Source organism: Apostichopus japonicus, chromosome 21 (genome assembly GCF_037975245.1).
Source record: "Apostichopus japonicus isolate 1M-3 chromosome 21, ASM3797524v1, whole genome shotgun sequence".
NCBI lineage: Eukaryota > Metazoa > Echinodermata > Holothuroidea > Aspidochirotida > Stichopodidae > Apostichopus > Apostichopus japonicus.
The window spans coordinates 8,934,756-8,953,117 of NC_092581.1; the positions used below are offsets into that span (position 1 = coordinate 8,934,756).

Sequence of the window (18,362 nt, forward strand, 5' to 3'; positions counted from 1 at the left end):
AAGAGTTTAAATTTTGAATGACATTGTTTATGCTTTGCAATGCTCATACATGTTAACACTGCTGTGTCTTTCATGCCATCATTAGTACTTGTCAGAAAATAAATACATATTTTTGTTCTTTTGCTAGTCTTATACAAAGTACACTGAGTAGCAAAACACTTTAAAGGGTGTGAAGACTCGCGCAAAAAGAAACGTCTACGTAATTTGACCTAGTTTCGAATGAGGTGTAACAGAAGTGTTAGACACCACCATCGATCCCAGAAAATACACACACAACTTGCTACCGTCGGTAATTAGACACTAGTGTACAGTCAGTACATACAGCTGCTGTCCCACAGCACAGTGTGTGTACAACGATGGACATCTCAGGTCTAGCTAAAGATAACAAGGTATCACGTTTCATTACTGTCTGCATTTTGTAGCGACAAGCAGAAAACTTCACTTGCAGGCAATAGAAAGTTAACTTTTTCAGAGCGTGGCACGTGGTTTGGGGCGAGTCTTCAATGCCGTTAATGTCTCATCTGAATTAACTAGAGGATGGCTGCATGCTGAACTTTGATGTTGATATGCCATAGTTCAACAAAACAGCAAAATAAGATTTACCTTTGTTATTATAAATTGATCTGTTTTCATGATATTGACAACAAAGGTGCTCTTCTTATAAACTGAAATAACCTCTCAGGTCAATTTACATGATGATTATCTTCATAACATTCCTTTAACCCTCTTAAACACAATACATCCAAGCATGGTATCTAACATCTGTTTTACCAAGATAATTTTTGAAATGTGTTGTAAACATTACAACTGAGGCCACATTAAATCTCGCCTTGTACCCATTATACTTTTGATTTGTTTCCGAAGAGCTACTCTGTTGACTGAGCAGTCCAGCCATTTTCAATGATTAGCTTCTGATTCTTTGAGGATAAATTATCAAATTTTGTCAAGATATAATAGTGGTTCTAAAATCGAACCCTGCATTGATAGAAATAGCTAAGTAATTTTGGCTTTGGCTATCCAGCCCAAAGTTCAGGGAAAATTCCCATTTGATGTTGTAATTGATGATTACATGTGTAGAATTAAATAAGTCACATTTCTCTTAAACCTCTTTTCAGTCGTTTTCTCAGTTGTGAAGAATAAAAACTTTGATATTAATATTTATTTGGATATTAATATTTATTTTGGAAGAGTGAAAGGTTCCATTGCATCTGACTATACAGATGGCTTTGAAACAGTTAACAGGAATTTCGGGTATGAACTATGAATTCTTCAGTTGGTGGAGCACAGGAATTGTAATTCTTCACTCACTGCTTTCCAAAAACATATCTTGAAACGCATCCTCTACATATTACACCCATCAACCTTTACCTTATTACTTGTAAGCGTAGCCCCATGGAAGGCCATCGGTGCCAGAATGGTGGGTGGAATTCCTGCCTGTAATCCTACTGTCGAGACAATGTTTTTGTAGTTTAGTATAAAGTTGTATAGCGCTTGAACATTTGCGAAACCCTCCACGAATAAGACAGACTGAGGGCGGTTGTCCTGTTTCACGGTTGGATCTGTCTGCCTGAGAAAGAAAGACGTTCAGGAAAATACCGACGACTTATTGTACCTTCTCATTCACAAAATAAAGGTTTGGTATGTCACAGATAATTTAAAACAAATTCAAGTTATTTGCAGGTAACATGAATAGATCACGTCTAGTTCTTGTAAACTGACCCTCGTTTAAACATAAAAGCTCATACATGCAAATCGGCCTCGTAACCTTGTCGAGCACAGAGAACTTTTAATTCAGTAGCAACACATTATTCAAATAGTAAACCATCTGATTCTTAATTATGACATCCATTCCAATATTAAGTTAAAAAGGTGTTAACAAATTTGCTTAACAAAAAGGTTGTTTTAATTTCATTCTGGTATGCACTGTGCTCTTGGTTAAATTATTAGAAATTATTAACAGATTAACATCATGAATCCATCATAGGACCCAGGAGCTGATGTCATCATCAATTTGGGTTTGCACAAACGTATCAGAAGCTTTGCATGTTACGAACGTGAATATCTTGAAATACTGACAAGACATAGAGAGAAACATACGGAAACTGCTCTCAACATATTTCTATTTTTGTGTTGAAACTGTAACTTATCAACAATAAATGCTACCTCAAGATTTCTTTCTCCATTTATTAACAGTTTACACACATGAAAAACAATGTCATGATTAGTACAAAGGTATCTCGGCGAATCGCAATCTTATTTTGAGCAATAATTGCTAGGTCTGGTGAAATTGCTAAATATCGTCTACAATCAATTGAAAAATGGTACCGTTGGAAAGCAAATTTGGAAAGTAAACAAAACTTTGGAAAGCAAACAAACAAAAAATTTTCTTAGCTTTATACAGCTGTGGCTTGAAGAGAAAAACATTTAAGTCTGGAATAGTTGCTCTGAATGATGCCATTGTCTGAAACAGCATGGTATTATCAATGACAAAAGATGCCATTGACTGAAACAGAATGGTATTATCAACGACAATAGATGCCATTGTCTGAAACAGCATGGTATTATCAACCACAAAAGATGCCATTGTCTGTAACAGCATGGTATTATCATCAACAAAAGATGCCATTGTCTGACACAGCATGGTATGAGCAACGACAAAAGATGCCATTGTCTGACACAGCATGGTATTATCAACCACAAAAGATGCCATTGTCTGAAACAGCATGGTATCAACCACAAATTTTCCCTTGACAGTTTTAGTGAAGGATACATTTGTTCTCGATGGGAGTCTATTTCAAGTACGTTTTCTAATCCGATGGATTCCAGCCAAGAGACATCGTCAGAATCAACCACTCCCTCCTCCTCGTCCGGTTTCAGATCTTCTTCGCCCGAACTATAAAGATGAGAGTATCATGATGAAACGTTTGTAACGTGCGTAATACTGTCAAATATAACTTAACGTTTATGTGCTTTAGCTATCAAAGTGAAAGAAAATAGGTGCAAAGAAAACAGCATTGTTTCAAAGCCACCCTGAATGGTAACGAAAAAACCATCACCATGGAACTGTGGGGACAGTTACAATAGATCATTTCTTATTGCTGATAGGGTTTTAATGATGCAGTTTTTATTGTGGGATAGAACATGATGATAACACACATACATGTACGCGTACATACAAGGTACACTACTGAAGAGGAAATGTGAATGTTTTTTATCACAACCTGACCAATGCTGGTCCCAACTATCCTCTGATCTGCACTCAAATGGATTGTGTGGTCATAACAGAGGTATGCAACCTGATGATACCCGTCTTTTATATTGAGATACTGTTTTACAAGAAGAAGGGTGTCTTACACACACACACAGACACGCATACGTACATATAGACACCATATGCCCCAACACCAACCTATATATAAATACCTTTGTTCTACAGAGATTAGCATGGGCACAATAATATGACCTGTCACTAATAAGGTTAACAGAAGGGGATGGGGGAGGTTGTTAAAACTCAAAATTAGTAGTTTGTTTACTTCAACAGTACACTCAACTATTCAAATAACACATGCATTGTCCATAGGAGTTACTATTTTGGATAATGAACCTCTCTGCCTCCAACCCCGCCCCTCTGCCCTGCCCCCTTTTAGCTATGAGCATTGTAATAAGTACATCGTTGTTCCTACTTTGTTTCTTTACAGAGAGCTGATGAATCCTGGGTTTGAGGTTTTGTGACCTCCTCAATCACTTGATGAGGATCTTGATACTTCACAGCGTCATCTTTTAGTAGAGGCATCGTAAATGTGATTCCTATCAATGAAAAGAATCAAAACAAAACATGGTACAACAATATCCTAATCTTGCTTAGTTTACTGCTTTAGAACACACCATCCATACCTGACAACTGTGTCTAGGAACCACATTTAGGAAAAAGGTAAGGTACGCAAAAACTCTAGACTGAAATCAAGCAATTCAAAGGGTCATTCCAATTTCTTCTCTCAATCCTGCAGTCATGAGGTCAGCTTCTGAGTTTGCTGTAAATAATGTTGGCTTTATACTTTTGCCTGTCCAAGGGTGGCCAAAGCAAAGAAGCAAAAAACGTTTGCTGGGAGTAGATGGCAACTACTGCAAGCAGTTCACTAATTAGATTACTTCAATTTGGACACGAAAAAGGGAAAAAGGCAACAATTCTCACAAGATGAATTTCCATGTCATGGTACAGACCTCTATGGGACAACAGTACAATCCAAGTTATATCACTTACAGGCTATAAATACAATCAGCCGCAGATATATAGCCTTCTTTCTCCCCTTAGTGGAACAAATTACACTCCAGATGGCCTTAAATTCATACCCACTTGGTCAACCTCAGGCAAACCAATAATTGGTACATGACAAAGACTGTTCCCTTCCTCAAGAGAGTTCCTAGTATTAAGAAGCAAAACTACACTACAAATCGCTATAATATCTGAGGCATAACACAGCAAATCTCAGAGTATGTTAATGGCAGGAGTTTACTCTGGCTTCAGCACCCTCTCATTAAAAGAAAAATCCCCACTGACCCCCTCCCCCCACACCGCCTTTTTTACACACCCATCACCAATGCTTCACATCTCACCTTCAGCCTTAAGAGACTCCCGAAACCCTCTTGTGGTTGGACCCAACAGAGCGTGGATGGACCCGTGTCCACTTATGTGCTTTGCTCTGAACAGGATGGTCAAGTGGTGTGCACAAATGTAAAAATATGGACACATTTCTGATCTCAGCAGTTGATATACCGAACAGAAGCTATCACACCTAGCATAGGGGGAGGAACAGAATGGCAATTTGTAAATGACACATGACATCATTAAGGGTCAGTCTGTCAATCAATAATGAATACCAGCCATCGATCAGTCTCATATTACAGATCCCATACTGAACACTTGGAAGCTGTACAGCTGCATGCAGGGCATTGAATTTTTTTTTGTCCTTTCAGACAATATTTTACTTATGAATGCAACTTGTCCAAATAAATGTATCATCTATAAATGAGTATTATAAGAAGTTTCCATAAAGATGGATACGAACGTAAACATTAAGTTATGAATAAACATGTACTGTAGAGCAGATCAAATTCTTATGAGGGGACGCATCACCTGTAAGATGATAAATATGTAATGCAAACAGCATACCCGTACTTCATATGACATCGACTCTTGAGAGAGGTCGACCCCAACAAGTTACAATATTGAAAGTTAGGATGCTTTAATGATTTATACTGATCTATGGTAGCGGTTTACAAGATTGAGACTAACCACTGAGGAGATCATCTAATCGTCTACTGTACACGTTATAGACCATTCACTGCAGATAAGCTGTACTATGCATGTAGACATGTGCAAAGTAGTATGATGAATAACACTACAGCTATCATTAACAAGTTTCTATTATACAACACCTAATTATATTCCGGCCATTTGATTGGTCAATCGCTCGTCGATTGCGTGCAAAATCCGCTCTATTGCACTCTATGAAATAGTTATACTTTTTTGATAGCACTTTTTTCAATGGTAAGAGAGCAGAGAAACCTGTCTGTTCAAAACAATCTGTTGCATGAGTGCATTTTACATCCAATTATATCCAAATTTGAAGGTGTTGTATAAAACAAATAATGAATGGTTTCCATTCGTGCAATACTGTAGTGCAAATATTTCATTCGTTGAAAGATGTAAATTGTTCCATTCAACTTGGCTGCGCCTCGTTGAATGGAACATTCCATCTTTCAACTCATGAAATATTTGCACTACAGTATTGCACTCATAACCATTTATTATTTGTTTATTATGCACAGTATTGTAACAGATTCCATTATGTAGGAGTACAGCTGGACAAGAATACATTGTATGTTGTGTAACAACACTACAGACTCTCTCCACAATTATAATCTCCCATTTGTTGCAATCTCTGTACAGAATCTCATAGAGTTGCTCAGGCTACAAACCTTGACCCCAAATGTTGAGAACTAGTGTATTGTACAAGGAGCACAGACAAAATCTCTTAACTTACCACTGTGCCATTAAAGCTTTCTGAGCCACATCCTCGTTGACTATAAAAGAAGTTCTAGGAGAAGGAAGAACAAAAAAGAAATTAATATTCTTTTTCCTTGAACAGACCATCAAATTTTGATTGTGTGAAGCGCTACTTTCACAGCTATCTTTTTAGCAATGTTAAAGTCTCAATACCTGTTTGTTGATGAATTTTGGAGAAAAAAAACTTCTGAAGTAGATTCAATGTTTCTTATTCTAAATGCACTATGACAAGGTAGGTCGCAATTGAAAGAAAGAAATATATTTTCTGTTGCCTTTATGGCTCGAAAGATTTACTGTCAAATTATTGTGACCGCCCATGTCAGCATATGCATTTCACAAATGTAAACAAAATAGTCTACACATGCGGCCCGATCAAGATTTTAACGCAGGTCTATGCAATGGAAGGGAATGACAAAAATTTCGCAAGCTACATCGGAGAGACCGAGAGAAAGATACTATTCAAGAGAAGGGACCTTAGAAAGGCTAGCCATGAAAGTGAAAGTAGTCCTAGGCATAATGGTCATAAACAAAACAGAGAGATTTGATTTGGCGCATGATCTGTTGGGCGGGACTTGCAAATTTTGATTGAAATTTGTAGAATATACTGACTTCTTAAAAAATCTGGCGAACATTATTCAGCTCAAAATTTTAAACGACAGATAACTCCATAAAAATAATGACTATCGATATAAAAATTAGATAGAACGTTGTAATTTTCGCTGAGCTTTTAGTGCAGTAAGCTGGAAAGGTCAAAGTTTAAATTTGGCAAACAAGTACTGAGACTTTAAGCTTTTCCAGTAACAAAGAAACATTGTTACATCATGGGAGATGGTTATCCTTATCACTTGAGAAGAATAGGAGGAAACCCTCTTATACAATTATCCGTTACTGGAGGTGGTGCATTCAGGGATGATTGGCAAAGTTGCAACTGAACTTATGATCCATCATGAATATTTGTATGTTCTTGTAAATCATGCAGCCAGTTGGGAGAATTTTGCTAACACCACTCTATACTGTCCTACCATACCTTGCTTCAAAGCACTTGTACTGACAGTATGAACAGTTCGTAAGGTTTATATCATAGATACATAATATTCATACTACTTGTACTGTCAGTACAAGTGCTTAAATTTGAGAGACCTCTCTGACATATAAGGAGATAAGAAATAGTTCTGTGATACCTCACTTGCATCTGCCAGCATTTTGTTTTTAGTGACACAAGCACACCATACCTAATGCACTAATATATATGTACTATTTAGTATTCAATTTCCAATTTGCTTCTAAGAACCAACAAGAATGCAAGTAATTCCTAAGAATTGTTTTTTCCTAGTAACCTTTATGCCATCACTTGCCTGATACAAAAGAGTTTGTTGAATCAATCCCCCCCCCCCTCAAAAAAAAAGGTGATATGAGAGAAAGGAAAGATATAAAGTTTACTTGGCATCTTTAGACTCTGGAACGATCCTTGGAAAGATTTTGAACCAAGGCAAAGATGGAGATGCCCAAACCATCGCACTCTGCTTCAGCCTCTGTCTGAAGATGGATTCCTGAAAGAGGACAAGAATATGGCGTCAGTGAAGCAAACTGGATCCTTTGTTTTCTACAATTCTAAATCAAACTACACTCCACTTCTCAACATTCATACAATAAAAACCTATTGCAGATATTTGTGTGATTCATACCAGGGTTAACTCAAATTGTTAGACCATTAAGAAATGCCCCCAAAATGCTGTTTGGTTGGACCTTTCCTTTTCCTCTGGCCAATGAAATTTGAAGAAAAAAAGGAAATATTTTGTCATTTTTTGTGTTTAAAAGCCAACCTGGCAACGCTGATTTGTACTGAGTATTTCTTCACACCCCAACAAGAGAAATTAGTTGGCAAGTTTGCTTGACATCATTTGTAACTTGGTCTAGCTTCATTTACAAATTAGATTGAGAACATTATTTTATTATTCATTATTGTCTATAATGCATTGATTGAGAACATTAATTAATTTTCATTAATGTCTAATTAATTATTCATTGTTGTCTATTATGAATTGACCAGATTTGTACTTAGTCTTGACAGCAAATTTAAGTATTGTTTTACTTTTTTTAAACTGTATTTCCTTTATATTGTATTAATTTTGTTGAGAAAACAATAAAAGAATGACTGAATGGTATTTACCAGCAGGCTCAGGGAAGTAAGTTAGTGATCAGATTTATAGAAGTTTGGAGGTTATGAAGTTTGCTTTTCATAAAACACTGAACATACTATGGATTTGTTTACAAGAAAACATGTTTTACATCTCTTTGCTTTAATCTAGCGATTTGCTGAGACAGATTATTCCCGAGGCTGACAACAGATATTAAAATTGATAAATAAAGACATTTTTGGCACTGCATTTACCAGTTGTGGAGGAACTTATTCTCTTTCAGAAGTGTTTGGTGTATATGACTGCAGTATTTGTTCCCGTCCTGTATTGCACCCCACAAGTAGAGAAATGCTGCTTTATACAGTCCAACATTCTCCTGTCTATACTGGAACTAACGTAGCTATGACTATATACTATGAGATCAGAGGGTTTGGTCTTAGATAAAGAACACCTGTTGGAACTGTACCTCTGACAATGATGACTCATCCTGTGTTGAGGTTTGGTCTTGATATTTGCAAAGAACAAAGTTTGTGATTCCACAGCTCTCTTCTGAGGAGCTGATCCGATTGCTCCATTCAAATGATGCTTGCGAGGTGAAGCGTACCCGAGTGTGCAGACACCAATCTATGGGGCATGAGCTGCTCTGAATGGACGGTGGCGGCTCAGAGTCCGAAGCAAAAAACTTCTGTGGGAGAGAATGAATTTATTTATAACATAAATGATACATGACTTCACCAATCATGGCTCAAAGTATTACGTCAAGTTATCTTGTACTACAGAGTCCCACATGCCAGAGAATATCTGGTATCACATAGCACAATGTGTCATGCAAAAATGGCCACACAAATGCAAAGATGTATACCAGTTTGTTTACATAGGAATGGCATTTCATGAAAGCAAATTCAGAGCTTTGAAAACTGCTACATAATCTACTCAATCATTGATTACTTTGAATGTTTTAGACATTTAATACAAATGAAGGTCATCTTGCGCAAGTGAAGAGAACTTGAGGTGAAAACCACAGTATAATCTTTAAGTGTTATATGCAGGACAAAGTTTGAGAATTACATGTTCACGATGGAAAAGAAGGTAAAATGGGGTTAGAATTTAGAAAACGCACATTTATGTAGAAAAAAATTCTTTTGGAGGTATGAGTCACCTGTAATATGGCCGATACAAATGAAAAGGCAAATATGTAGATCTATATATGGCATCTCCTATTTATGAAAGAATAAAGACCAACCTATAAAATGCCAAAGCAACAATAAAAATATTAATAGTGAGAAAAACAATATTTTTATTGTTCAATACTAATATATGAGAAGCTGTTTACAAAATTGAGACAAAATGACTAACAAGCCCTTTATTCTCACATTACATTAACTAACCACAGGCTTGGTAGCTGTCAAATTCACTATTTGAAGGAAGCCTACATAAAATTGCTGTATATAATTCAACATGCAGAGCCTACTCTACTTGAAAGTTCTATATCACTATAATAAACTAAACATTCGAGTACTGTTGAACATTAACTTGCACAAGACCAAGTTTTGAACATCAGTTACTGTTGCCAGGACAAAAATGTGGTAGATAATATACATGTGCAATCTAGCCTCATGGAAAAGTTGTTATGAAGCTTATGAATAAACATGACACTAAAGACAAAGAGAAACCAACCTCTGCTTCGTTACCATGGTTACTTTTTCCTTCATCTTCATTGATGACTTCCTGTTTTCTATCATCAGCGAGAGATGAGAGAGTCTTTTGAACTGCTTGAAATTTTGCGTCATCGGTCGCTTCAGATTCTTCTTTCTAAAGTAAAGAAACAGATATTATCTGAGCAAGTTATTAACATAATACATTATTTACAAGGTTACTGTTGTGAATGGTATCTTCTATGATGTAGAACCTGTGTATGAGGAGAATGGAGAGCCATAATCAATTTGCTATCTTTAATACATGTATTTCTAAGGTGCGTAGCAACGGCATGCTTTGCAATGCGGAAATACACCAACATGGCTCAGAAGATGGTACGGTAGCCCATACACAACTTGAATAGAATACGGCAAACCACATGAGAAAGTCAGCATATTTTACTTTAAAACGGCAGATCAAGAAATATAAAATGTAGACAGTTAACCTGATCAGGTATCTTTTTTTTAGCAATTTTTACGTTTTTTAGGTTCAATAATATGCAGTGTAATATGTTGAGTTGGGACCGGTAAAAGAAAATTGAAGCTGTAGCCTATTACTGTACATTATCGTTGTACAGTACCATGTGTTAATTCAAAGATACCATCATGCATTCTGCAGTGAATAAATTAAATAGAGTGAAGAGCAACTAAAGTGGGAAAGACTCATTCTGGCTGTAAAAACCACTAAACACATTGTCTCTTGTGTTATTTGAATTATTCCCATTATTGAACACTAGTTATCGGGGACTACAGTACACCCTTTTCTTCAAGACATAAAAGTGAAGAGATGTCTTGACAAGAAATGCAGACAGACAGACAAAACCAGAGAAATAAAGAGTAGTTTATCAGGGTCTAATGTTCTTACCTTTTCATCATATGAATCCTTAGTTCCCACATCACTGGCAATCCTCCTTCTAGCTGATACCGCTCCTCCACATCCGAATGGATTTCGCCTTTTCAAGACGATACCGGGTCTTTTTGGAGAGGAACTTGTTGATTTGCTTCTAGTCATCGAAATATCACTGACACTGTCTCTAACTTTCTTCTTCTTCTTTCTCTTTTTCATCACCTCAGATGGTCTTCTCCATCCTGGAGAATGTCTCTCTTCTTCTACAGCTGACATCACCTGTTTCGTTATGTCTGGGTGGACGAAGTTTGTGATCCTACAAACATCATATAAACGAATAAAATAAAAACAAAACTGACGTAATGATTTCATTAAGGGTGCTCATTCAGTTTACCATTAAAGTGCATGAACATTATGGGGAATGCTATAAGCACATGTAGAAAAAACAGGACCGGTCGGTGTCACATTATTTACTCTAAACATGTTTCACGAAAAGAAGGAACATTATTTTCTGTGAGAAAAAAGTGGATTTTAAATTCTAAAAAAATGTTTGTGCAAAATAGTCAGATGCCTTGTGGAAAGAAAATGATTCTGTAAGTGTTAGGCTAGGAAAATTCCCAATGGGATATTGTTGTATCAGACTAACCCTTAAACTGAAGTAGGATATTTTGTGGCACTTCTTGCAGTGGTCAATCTGCAATTAAATTCTTCACACCAAATACAAGACAATTATCAATGCTAATTACTTACCATACCTGCAGAACTACTGTTAAGTACATAAATCTTTTACTTGACATCAAGATAAAAATTCAAGATGAAAATATAGAAAATATTTCAAAGTTTCCAGCGTGGTGTTTTGGTACAACTGACTGACAGTCAAGGCTATGTATTACTGCATAGTTGAGGAACCTGTCATGGTTAGGGTTACCATATTTTGTTTTTATTAAGGAGGACACTGATTGATATACTGAGGGAGGGGTCTAAGGGGAGGGTGTGTCGCCCTCCCCTTTACAGAAAATAATTTTGTTTAAGGGTGTCTACTGGCAAATGGTGCCATATGTTTTGCCTTATACAGGGCTTCCTGCCACTTGGGTGAAACAAACTTTTATGATCCAATCCAAAAATTTAGTTACTTGTTTATGAAAGAAAATATCTCTTGGAAGCAACTAATCATAATTAATTTAGTTCCACCAGAAACACAATCTGATGATATATGATAATATGTAGAAATTCATTGCAATATAAATTTCTGGGCAACCTAACTGGGGTAAACCTTTTTGTCACGGAAATTTCTAGCTCAAGTAACCTAAACCACAAAGGTGTTCTTAGCATTGAGACGTAATAGGTATGGCACTGAAAGCATCTGTTACTATCAATGCTGTCACACATACTTACACGTATGCGTGCCAACAATATCTATAATACTGAAAGGGGCTGCCAGCATTATAGCCAAATATCTCGTAAAAATCCAATTATGTTCACTAAAGGCCTATTTGATTGATATTACAGCCACATTTGTTTCTAAAATAGCAATTTCCTATGGCACAATTGGTCACATTCGGCAGACTTGGCAAAAGACATTTAAAATCAGGATATTGTAGGCAATATTATAAATCTGTTCAGACACCAACATATTGAATAATAAATGCACCTTGGAAATTTGACATGGACAGTAAGCCAAACTGGAAGTGTGCTAGCAATCTCCGAAAGCATTTTTCACAAGGGTGAAGTCAAACAATGGCAATGCAAATTTGCAAATATCCAAACCATCACTTTCAAGTAACTTGTTTTGTAATTACTTTCTTACTTTCTTTGTAATTGCTTACTTACAGTAGCCTAGATATTTCTTGCATGTCTTGCATGAATATTCTTGTTTTTTTTTTACTTTTACAGACAAAAATAGGATAGTATTTTAACTCCGTTAGGTCATCCAATTGTTTACCAGGCACAATCCAATCATTTTATGGAGACGGTGCCATAATTTACTAAGTTAGGTCTACGATTTAAAACAGACCTAGCCTATAGGCTATACCATAATAAACTAGGCTAGGCCTAGGAATTGTCCAGAATTCCTCGTAATATATTTACATGGTGAACAACGTACTGAATATGTGCATGTAGACCTACTTTTACACATTGATATGTAGAATCTGAGAAAATGTGTTTCAACAATGAGTAAAATTTCCAATTCCAAGTACTTCACAACGAACCAACTGCGATGCCTACACAATGCAGCTTATTACTATAGGAACTACGTTGTAGCAAAGGTAATTCACCTTCGGATATCTAACCTAAACAGAAAAAACTGATGACAAAATAACGTTGTCGAATATTACATTAAAACTCACCAAATCCTTCTAAAACACGTAACCTGTATCACATTTACAAATTAATACTGTTTCGACTTCAAAAGCCTGCCCGACACTATTACTAGTCTAAGTGAGAGCTGACTACAGTAGGTAATCAAGCTTCTTTAGTGTTCCGTTCAATTTTCGCGGAAAAGGTGTCAGGGGTGTAATACCGGAGTTAATCTTCAACACTCATATAATTGTACAAAACGACAGAATGATGGTTTCAGGGACAGCGAAACCAGGGATCGAAGGTTATTCCCCTATCCACACTTTCTTATCATGTTTGAAAAATTTTATATGAAAAAAAAGTGTAGCAAAAATAATATTCATACACTAATGATCACTGCATGACTATAAATTAGTATAATTGTTCAAAACGTGAGCAGGCCTAAACTTAACGCAACATTAAACATATGGCTGCATCTCACAGAGGCTACTACTGTAATAGAAATTCTGGAAATGGACACCTAAACATCAAAAGATTTTTTCTGTATTGGTATATTTTGTGTGTTTCACATACCCAATAATCCGTCTATAGAAAGTCAACATTGCTGAAACATCGAAATCTTTGAACAGCCAGTGACCGTTTCGTTGCGCATTTAGTACACGATTTTGTTTCAATGACAAGTTCTAGCATATTGTGGTCAAATACTGTTGCTCTGAAATGTTAAAATATTCGTTGTACTCCAGTTTATTTGCTGTAAGATGTTTCGCTTGAAATAATCCTTTTCGACATATATACATGATCTGTTAGTTCAAATAAGCAAGAGTTGTATTTGTATCATGTGAATCAGTTTTCGCTATGAACTTCATAAAAGAGCAGTGTTTTCATCTATCATGAAACAGTATTTAAGTTGCCTTAGTTTACTATAGAAAGAACTACATGAAAATTGTTACAAGTGTGTATAAATCAGCACAAACTATGGGACTGGTCGACTTTCTTCTCTACCGGGCTGCCATTCCCCCTCAACTCTCAACTACCCCCCCCCCCCTTCCCAATAATGCCTTGAAGCATTGTGAATCGACTATGAATCAACGGCAAACAATGACTAGCTGGAACGACTTTTCTTGCTGCAGGGGTTGATGAAACAGACAACAGCAACAAAAAACACGAACAAGTGAAATACACATATAATTTTTATTTATTTTGGAAACAAAACAATACAGGACGAAACTGACAAGTTTTAACCATTTCTGGAGCCTTGAAACAATGTTTTAATTTTTTTTTATTTCTTTATTTAAAAAAATATTAATATGGACATTCTGATTTCCTTGAACGACGTCTGGCCTTCTTCTTGCGCTTTTTGGGTTGTTTTGCCTGGATGGCTTGATCAGCCCTCTTTTTAGCTTCGATTTCATCAGCTAGACGACAGGCTCTTTCCCTTCTGAGTACATAATCTGTTGTATCCTCTACCACCAGTAATGTCCTGAGAGAGACAAGGCACAAAACATTAAAATATAATATGGATACAGAACATGAGAGGAATGCACATATCGTAGATGGGGTTTATGATTGTTCCACGCTATTTGATCTTTGTTTTTACCATTTTATAAAATTAATCATTTTAAGGAATTTGAAAATATAATCATATTATTTTTAATGTACTATAAACGTGGCATGTAGCCAAATGCTTTGGTAAAGGCCTGTTTTCCTATTCGAACGTAACAAAATGGTTCTCCCGTTGAAGGTTTTATGAACGAATTAGAATAACTCACGTGTACTCAGACATGGTCTCGTCAAAGGTTGATTTGTAGCCGAAGTTAGCCTCGTTAGTGGCAAACATATCACTGACTTCCCAGCTTTCAACCTGTGAATATTAACAATGATAATGAAAAACGTTATATTCACAGGGGTTTGATGTATTGATAACATTCGCAAGTATGTTATGTTATGTTGTGTAGTGCTATATTTGGAATTGGCAGAAATGGAAATATCATGGTCAACATTGTAACAGAATGGAAAACATCAAATTAATTGTACTTGTTATTTGCATGTTATGTACCTCATCTAAATCCAGGCCATTGTCGGTTACGTCACTAGGCCCCACCCACTTGACCAGTTCTTTTGGTCTGATTGGAACAGGGTGTTGCAGTTCGACAAAATCGTCGTCGTAGAGAAAAGCTGTCGTGAAAAATTAACATATCATTAACATTCAAAGAAGCAAGAAAATCTTCCCCTGTCGGTCAGCTGAATATTCGAGGCACTGAACTCGAATGTGACGTCATAATATACCCGGCGTGCTGTGACACTAGAAAACTTGGGGCAAATTTACCCCCAATTCCCTTCTCTCACCATTAAAATGAAATGGTGAGATAGTAATGTCACCTGGTAACTTGTGAATATGTATAGTGAGATGCTCTTAAACTTTCAGTATGTGTGAAAATTAAACTCTTACTATGTTTTACTTCTATCCTAAGAAGTTAAAATAAGTTTAATGACTATTCTGTAAATCTGATATTTACATGCAATTTAGTAGTTTCACAAGGAAACCCCACGACTCCCACCTATCAACCCACGCATTACACCACACCAAATCATACCATACTACACCATACCATACCACATTATATCATATCTTACCATACCGTACCATTTATACATACCATACCATATATTACCATACAATACCACACTAAACCACACCACACTAAACCACACCACATCATACAATATTACACCATACCACATCACATTACCATACAGTACCCATCTATACAAACCATTCCATATAATACCATACCATACCACACTAAACCACACCACATTAAACCACACCACATCATACCATATAACGCCATACTATACCACATCATATCATATCTTACCATACCGTACCATCTATACATACCATACCATATAATAACATACAACACTAAACCACACCACACCACATCGTACCATAGCACACCATACCATACTACATCATACCATTCTACACTATACCATACCACATCATATCATATCTAACCATACCGTACCATCTATACATACAATACCATACCATGTAACACCATACCATTCCACACTAAACCACACCACACTAAACCACACCAAATTATACCATATTACACCATAGCATACCACAATATATTATATAATACCATACCGTACCATCTATACATACCATACCATATAATACCATACCATACCACACTAAACCACACCACACTAAGCCACACCACATCATATCACACAATACCAATCTTAATCTAGCCAAGCAAAGATATTTCATCTTACCGTGAGAATGTTCAGTTTCTCCTTTCTCATCACCGTTTTCTTGGGATGTGCCCAGACTAATGACGTCAGTCTGTTGTTGCTTACAGCTGTAAATGATTATAATATAAGCCATAAATAATTCAGTCACTGACGTCACGCAGTAATATTAAATTGGGTTCCATTTAGTACGCTGGCAAAAATATTCTTGTGTCGATAAACCTTCAATGAAATATATGATAATAGGGAGATGGGGTGGGGTTGGGTGGGGTTTGGTGGGGGGGCGGGGTCGGGGGGAGTGAATCCCTCGTTTATCTTCTTTTAACTGTTTTCGATACTACCTTTGAACCACTACCTACACAATCTAGTTTGCATTACTCCTTTTACTTACCTCTCACTGACTGCGGTGGTGTTTAAACTAGATTGTTCTTCGCTGTCCACAATAACTGTTTCATCAGCGACAATCTGTCATCAAATGAGAAAATATTTCAAAATAACGATTTGCTTAAAACATACTTTAGATTCATTGTGAAAGTTTAACTCAAACAGTTAAGTAACGATTTTATTCATACGTAACATAACAACTGCAACGTGTAAAAATCGTAAATAAATAACAAATTAACTTTTGCTTCATGTTAGCTATTAAATTTGACTTTTATCTCATAAAATGCTATATACATCCTAACCTGTGTTTGAGCACCAACAACTTTAAAGAACTCTGCAGGGATGCTTAGTTCAGTAATCCTGCGGTAATCCATGTAAATCGGGGCAGCAGAGATGGTTTGGCACATCCGGGCAACGTCACAAGCAACTGTTGAAAAGAAGTGACACCAACATTAATACTAAATAATACTCCCAAAATATTTGACATGTTAATTAAAAGTAAAATATCGCTTAACTAATTCGTCTGCTTTTCTTCGCTCTTTTACGCTTTTATTAAACGTTGACGATGTCAACATTATAAGAAAGATGCGATGGAAAATATTAATATGATAAACTGCGAGACTGACTATTATCTCACCTGTGAGGTCAAGGGTCAACCCATGGAAGAATCGAGGTCGATAAAGCACAACTTCTTTTCCTGTTGTAAAGCGATCCCTGTGTTTAAAACAAAAAATATACCCAAAGAGTGAAGCAGCAAAGAAAGTACTTAGATAATAATGCAATGATTAATAAAGTTTTTCCAAATCTTTTTGTGATAATATTTGATCCTATAATTTAACATTACCAGCAATTACTCCTGTTCACGAAATTAAGCAAGTGTCATATTTATAGAATACTTGAATATTTTTCAATTTAATGAGTGGTTTTGTTTCAATTCTATGCCATCCGTTTACTCAATTATAATATAAGCCATAAATAATTCAATCACTGACGTCACGCAGTAATATTAAATTGGGTTCCATTTAGTACGCTGGCAAAATTATTCGTGTGTCGATAAACCTTTAATGAGATATATGATAATAGGGAGAGAGGGTGGGGTGGGTGGGGTAGTGAATCCCTCGTTTATCTTCCTTTAACTGTTTTCGATACTACCTTTGAACCACTACCTACAGAATGTAGTTTGTATTACTCGTTTTACTTACCTCTCACTGACTGCGGTGGTGTTTAAACTAGATTGTTCTTCGCTGTCCACAATAACTGTTTCATCAGCGGCAATCTGTAATCAAATGAGTAAATATTTTAATAAAACGATTTGCTTAAAAGATACTATAGATTTATTGTGAAAGTTAAACTCAAACAATTAAGTTACGATTTTGTTCATACGTAACATTACAACTGCAACGTGTAAAAATCGTAAAAAAATTAACAAATTAACTTTTGCTTCATGTTAGCTATTAAATTTGACTTTTATCTCATAAAATGCTATATACATCCTAACCTGTGTTTGAGCACCAATAACTTTTAAGAATTCTGCAGGGATGCTTAGTTCAGTAATCCTGCGGTAATCCATGTAAATCGGGGAAGCAGAGATGGTTTGGCACATCCGGGCAACGTCACAAGCAACTGTTGAAAAGAAGTGACACCAACATTAATACTTAATAATACTC

General features: G+C 36.2%; 2 protein-coding genes across 5 annotated transcripts in view; both read right to left on the minus strand.

The window, feature by feature from the left end:
* LOC139963294 (protein downstream neighbor of son homolog) overlaps window positions 1–13,258 on the minus strand; it is a 15,932-nt gene extending 2,674 nt beyond the window's left edge. The window contains exons 1-10 of one of the 3 annotated variants that reach the window (XM_071963968.1): window positions 13,095–13,258; window positions 10,765–11,062; window positions 9,883–10,017; window positions 8,672–8,887; window positions 7,508–7,617; window positions 6,045–6,098; window positions 4,615–4,793; window positions 3,684–3,807; window positions 2,771–2,893; window positions 1,369–1,567 (exon numbers count right to left, since the gene is read on the minus strand). In XM_071963968.1, the coding sequence (XP_071820069.1) occupies window positions 1,369–1,567; window positions 2,771–2,893; window positions 3,684–3,807; window positions 4,615–4,793; window positions 6,045–6,098; window positions 7,508–7,617; window positions 8,672–8,887; window positions 9,883–10,017; window positions 10,765–11,022 (1,398 nt within the window). In that variant the 5' untranslated portion in view covers window positions 11,023–11,062; window positions 13,095–13,258. Of the gene's footprint in view, window positions 1–1,368; window positions 1,568–2,770; window positions 2,894–3,683; window positions 3,808–4,614; window positions 4,794–6,044; window positions 6,099–7,507; window positions 7,618–8,671; window positions 8,891–9,882; window positions 10,018–10,764; window positions 11,063–12,873; window positions 12,996–13,094 lie in introns of those variants that run through there. The other 2 variants (XM_071963966.1, XM_071963967.1) reach the window with 2 other exon arrangements.
* Window positions 13,259–14,270: 1,012 nt separating this feature from the next.
* Window positions 14,271–18,362, minus strand: part of LOC139963109 (uncharacterized) — a 33,327-nt gene continuing 29,235 nt past the window's right edge. For both annotated transcript variants that reach the window (XM_071963628.1, XM_071963629.1), the window contains 9 exons: window positions 18,194–18,318; window positions 17,898–17,971; window positions 17,333–17,409; window positions 16,998–17,122; window positions 16,703–16,776; window positions 16,336–16,421; window positions 15,101–15,219; window positions 14,814–14,905; window positions 14,271–14,524 (listed from right to left, as the gene is read on the minus strand). In XM_071963628.1, coding sequence (XP_071819729.1) covers window positions 14,347–14,524; window positions 14,814–14,905; window positions 15,101–15,219; window positions 16,336–16,421; window positions 16,703–16,776; window positions 16,998–17,122; window positions 17,333–17,409; window positions 17,898–17,971; window positions 18,194–18,318 — 950 coding nt within the window. In that variant the 3' untranslated portion in view covers window positions 14,271–14,346. The remainder of the gene's footprint in view (window positions 14,525–14,813; window positions 14,906–15,100; window positions 15,220–16,335; window positions 16,422–16,702; window positions 16,777–16,997; window positions 17,123–17,332; window positions 17,410–17,897; window positions 17,972–18,193; window positions 18,319–18,362) is intronic.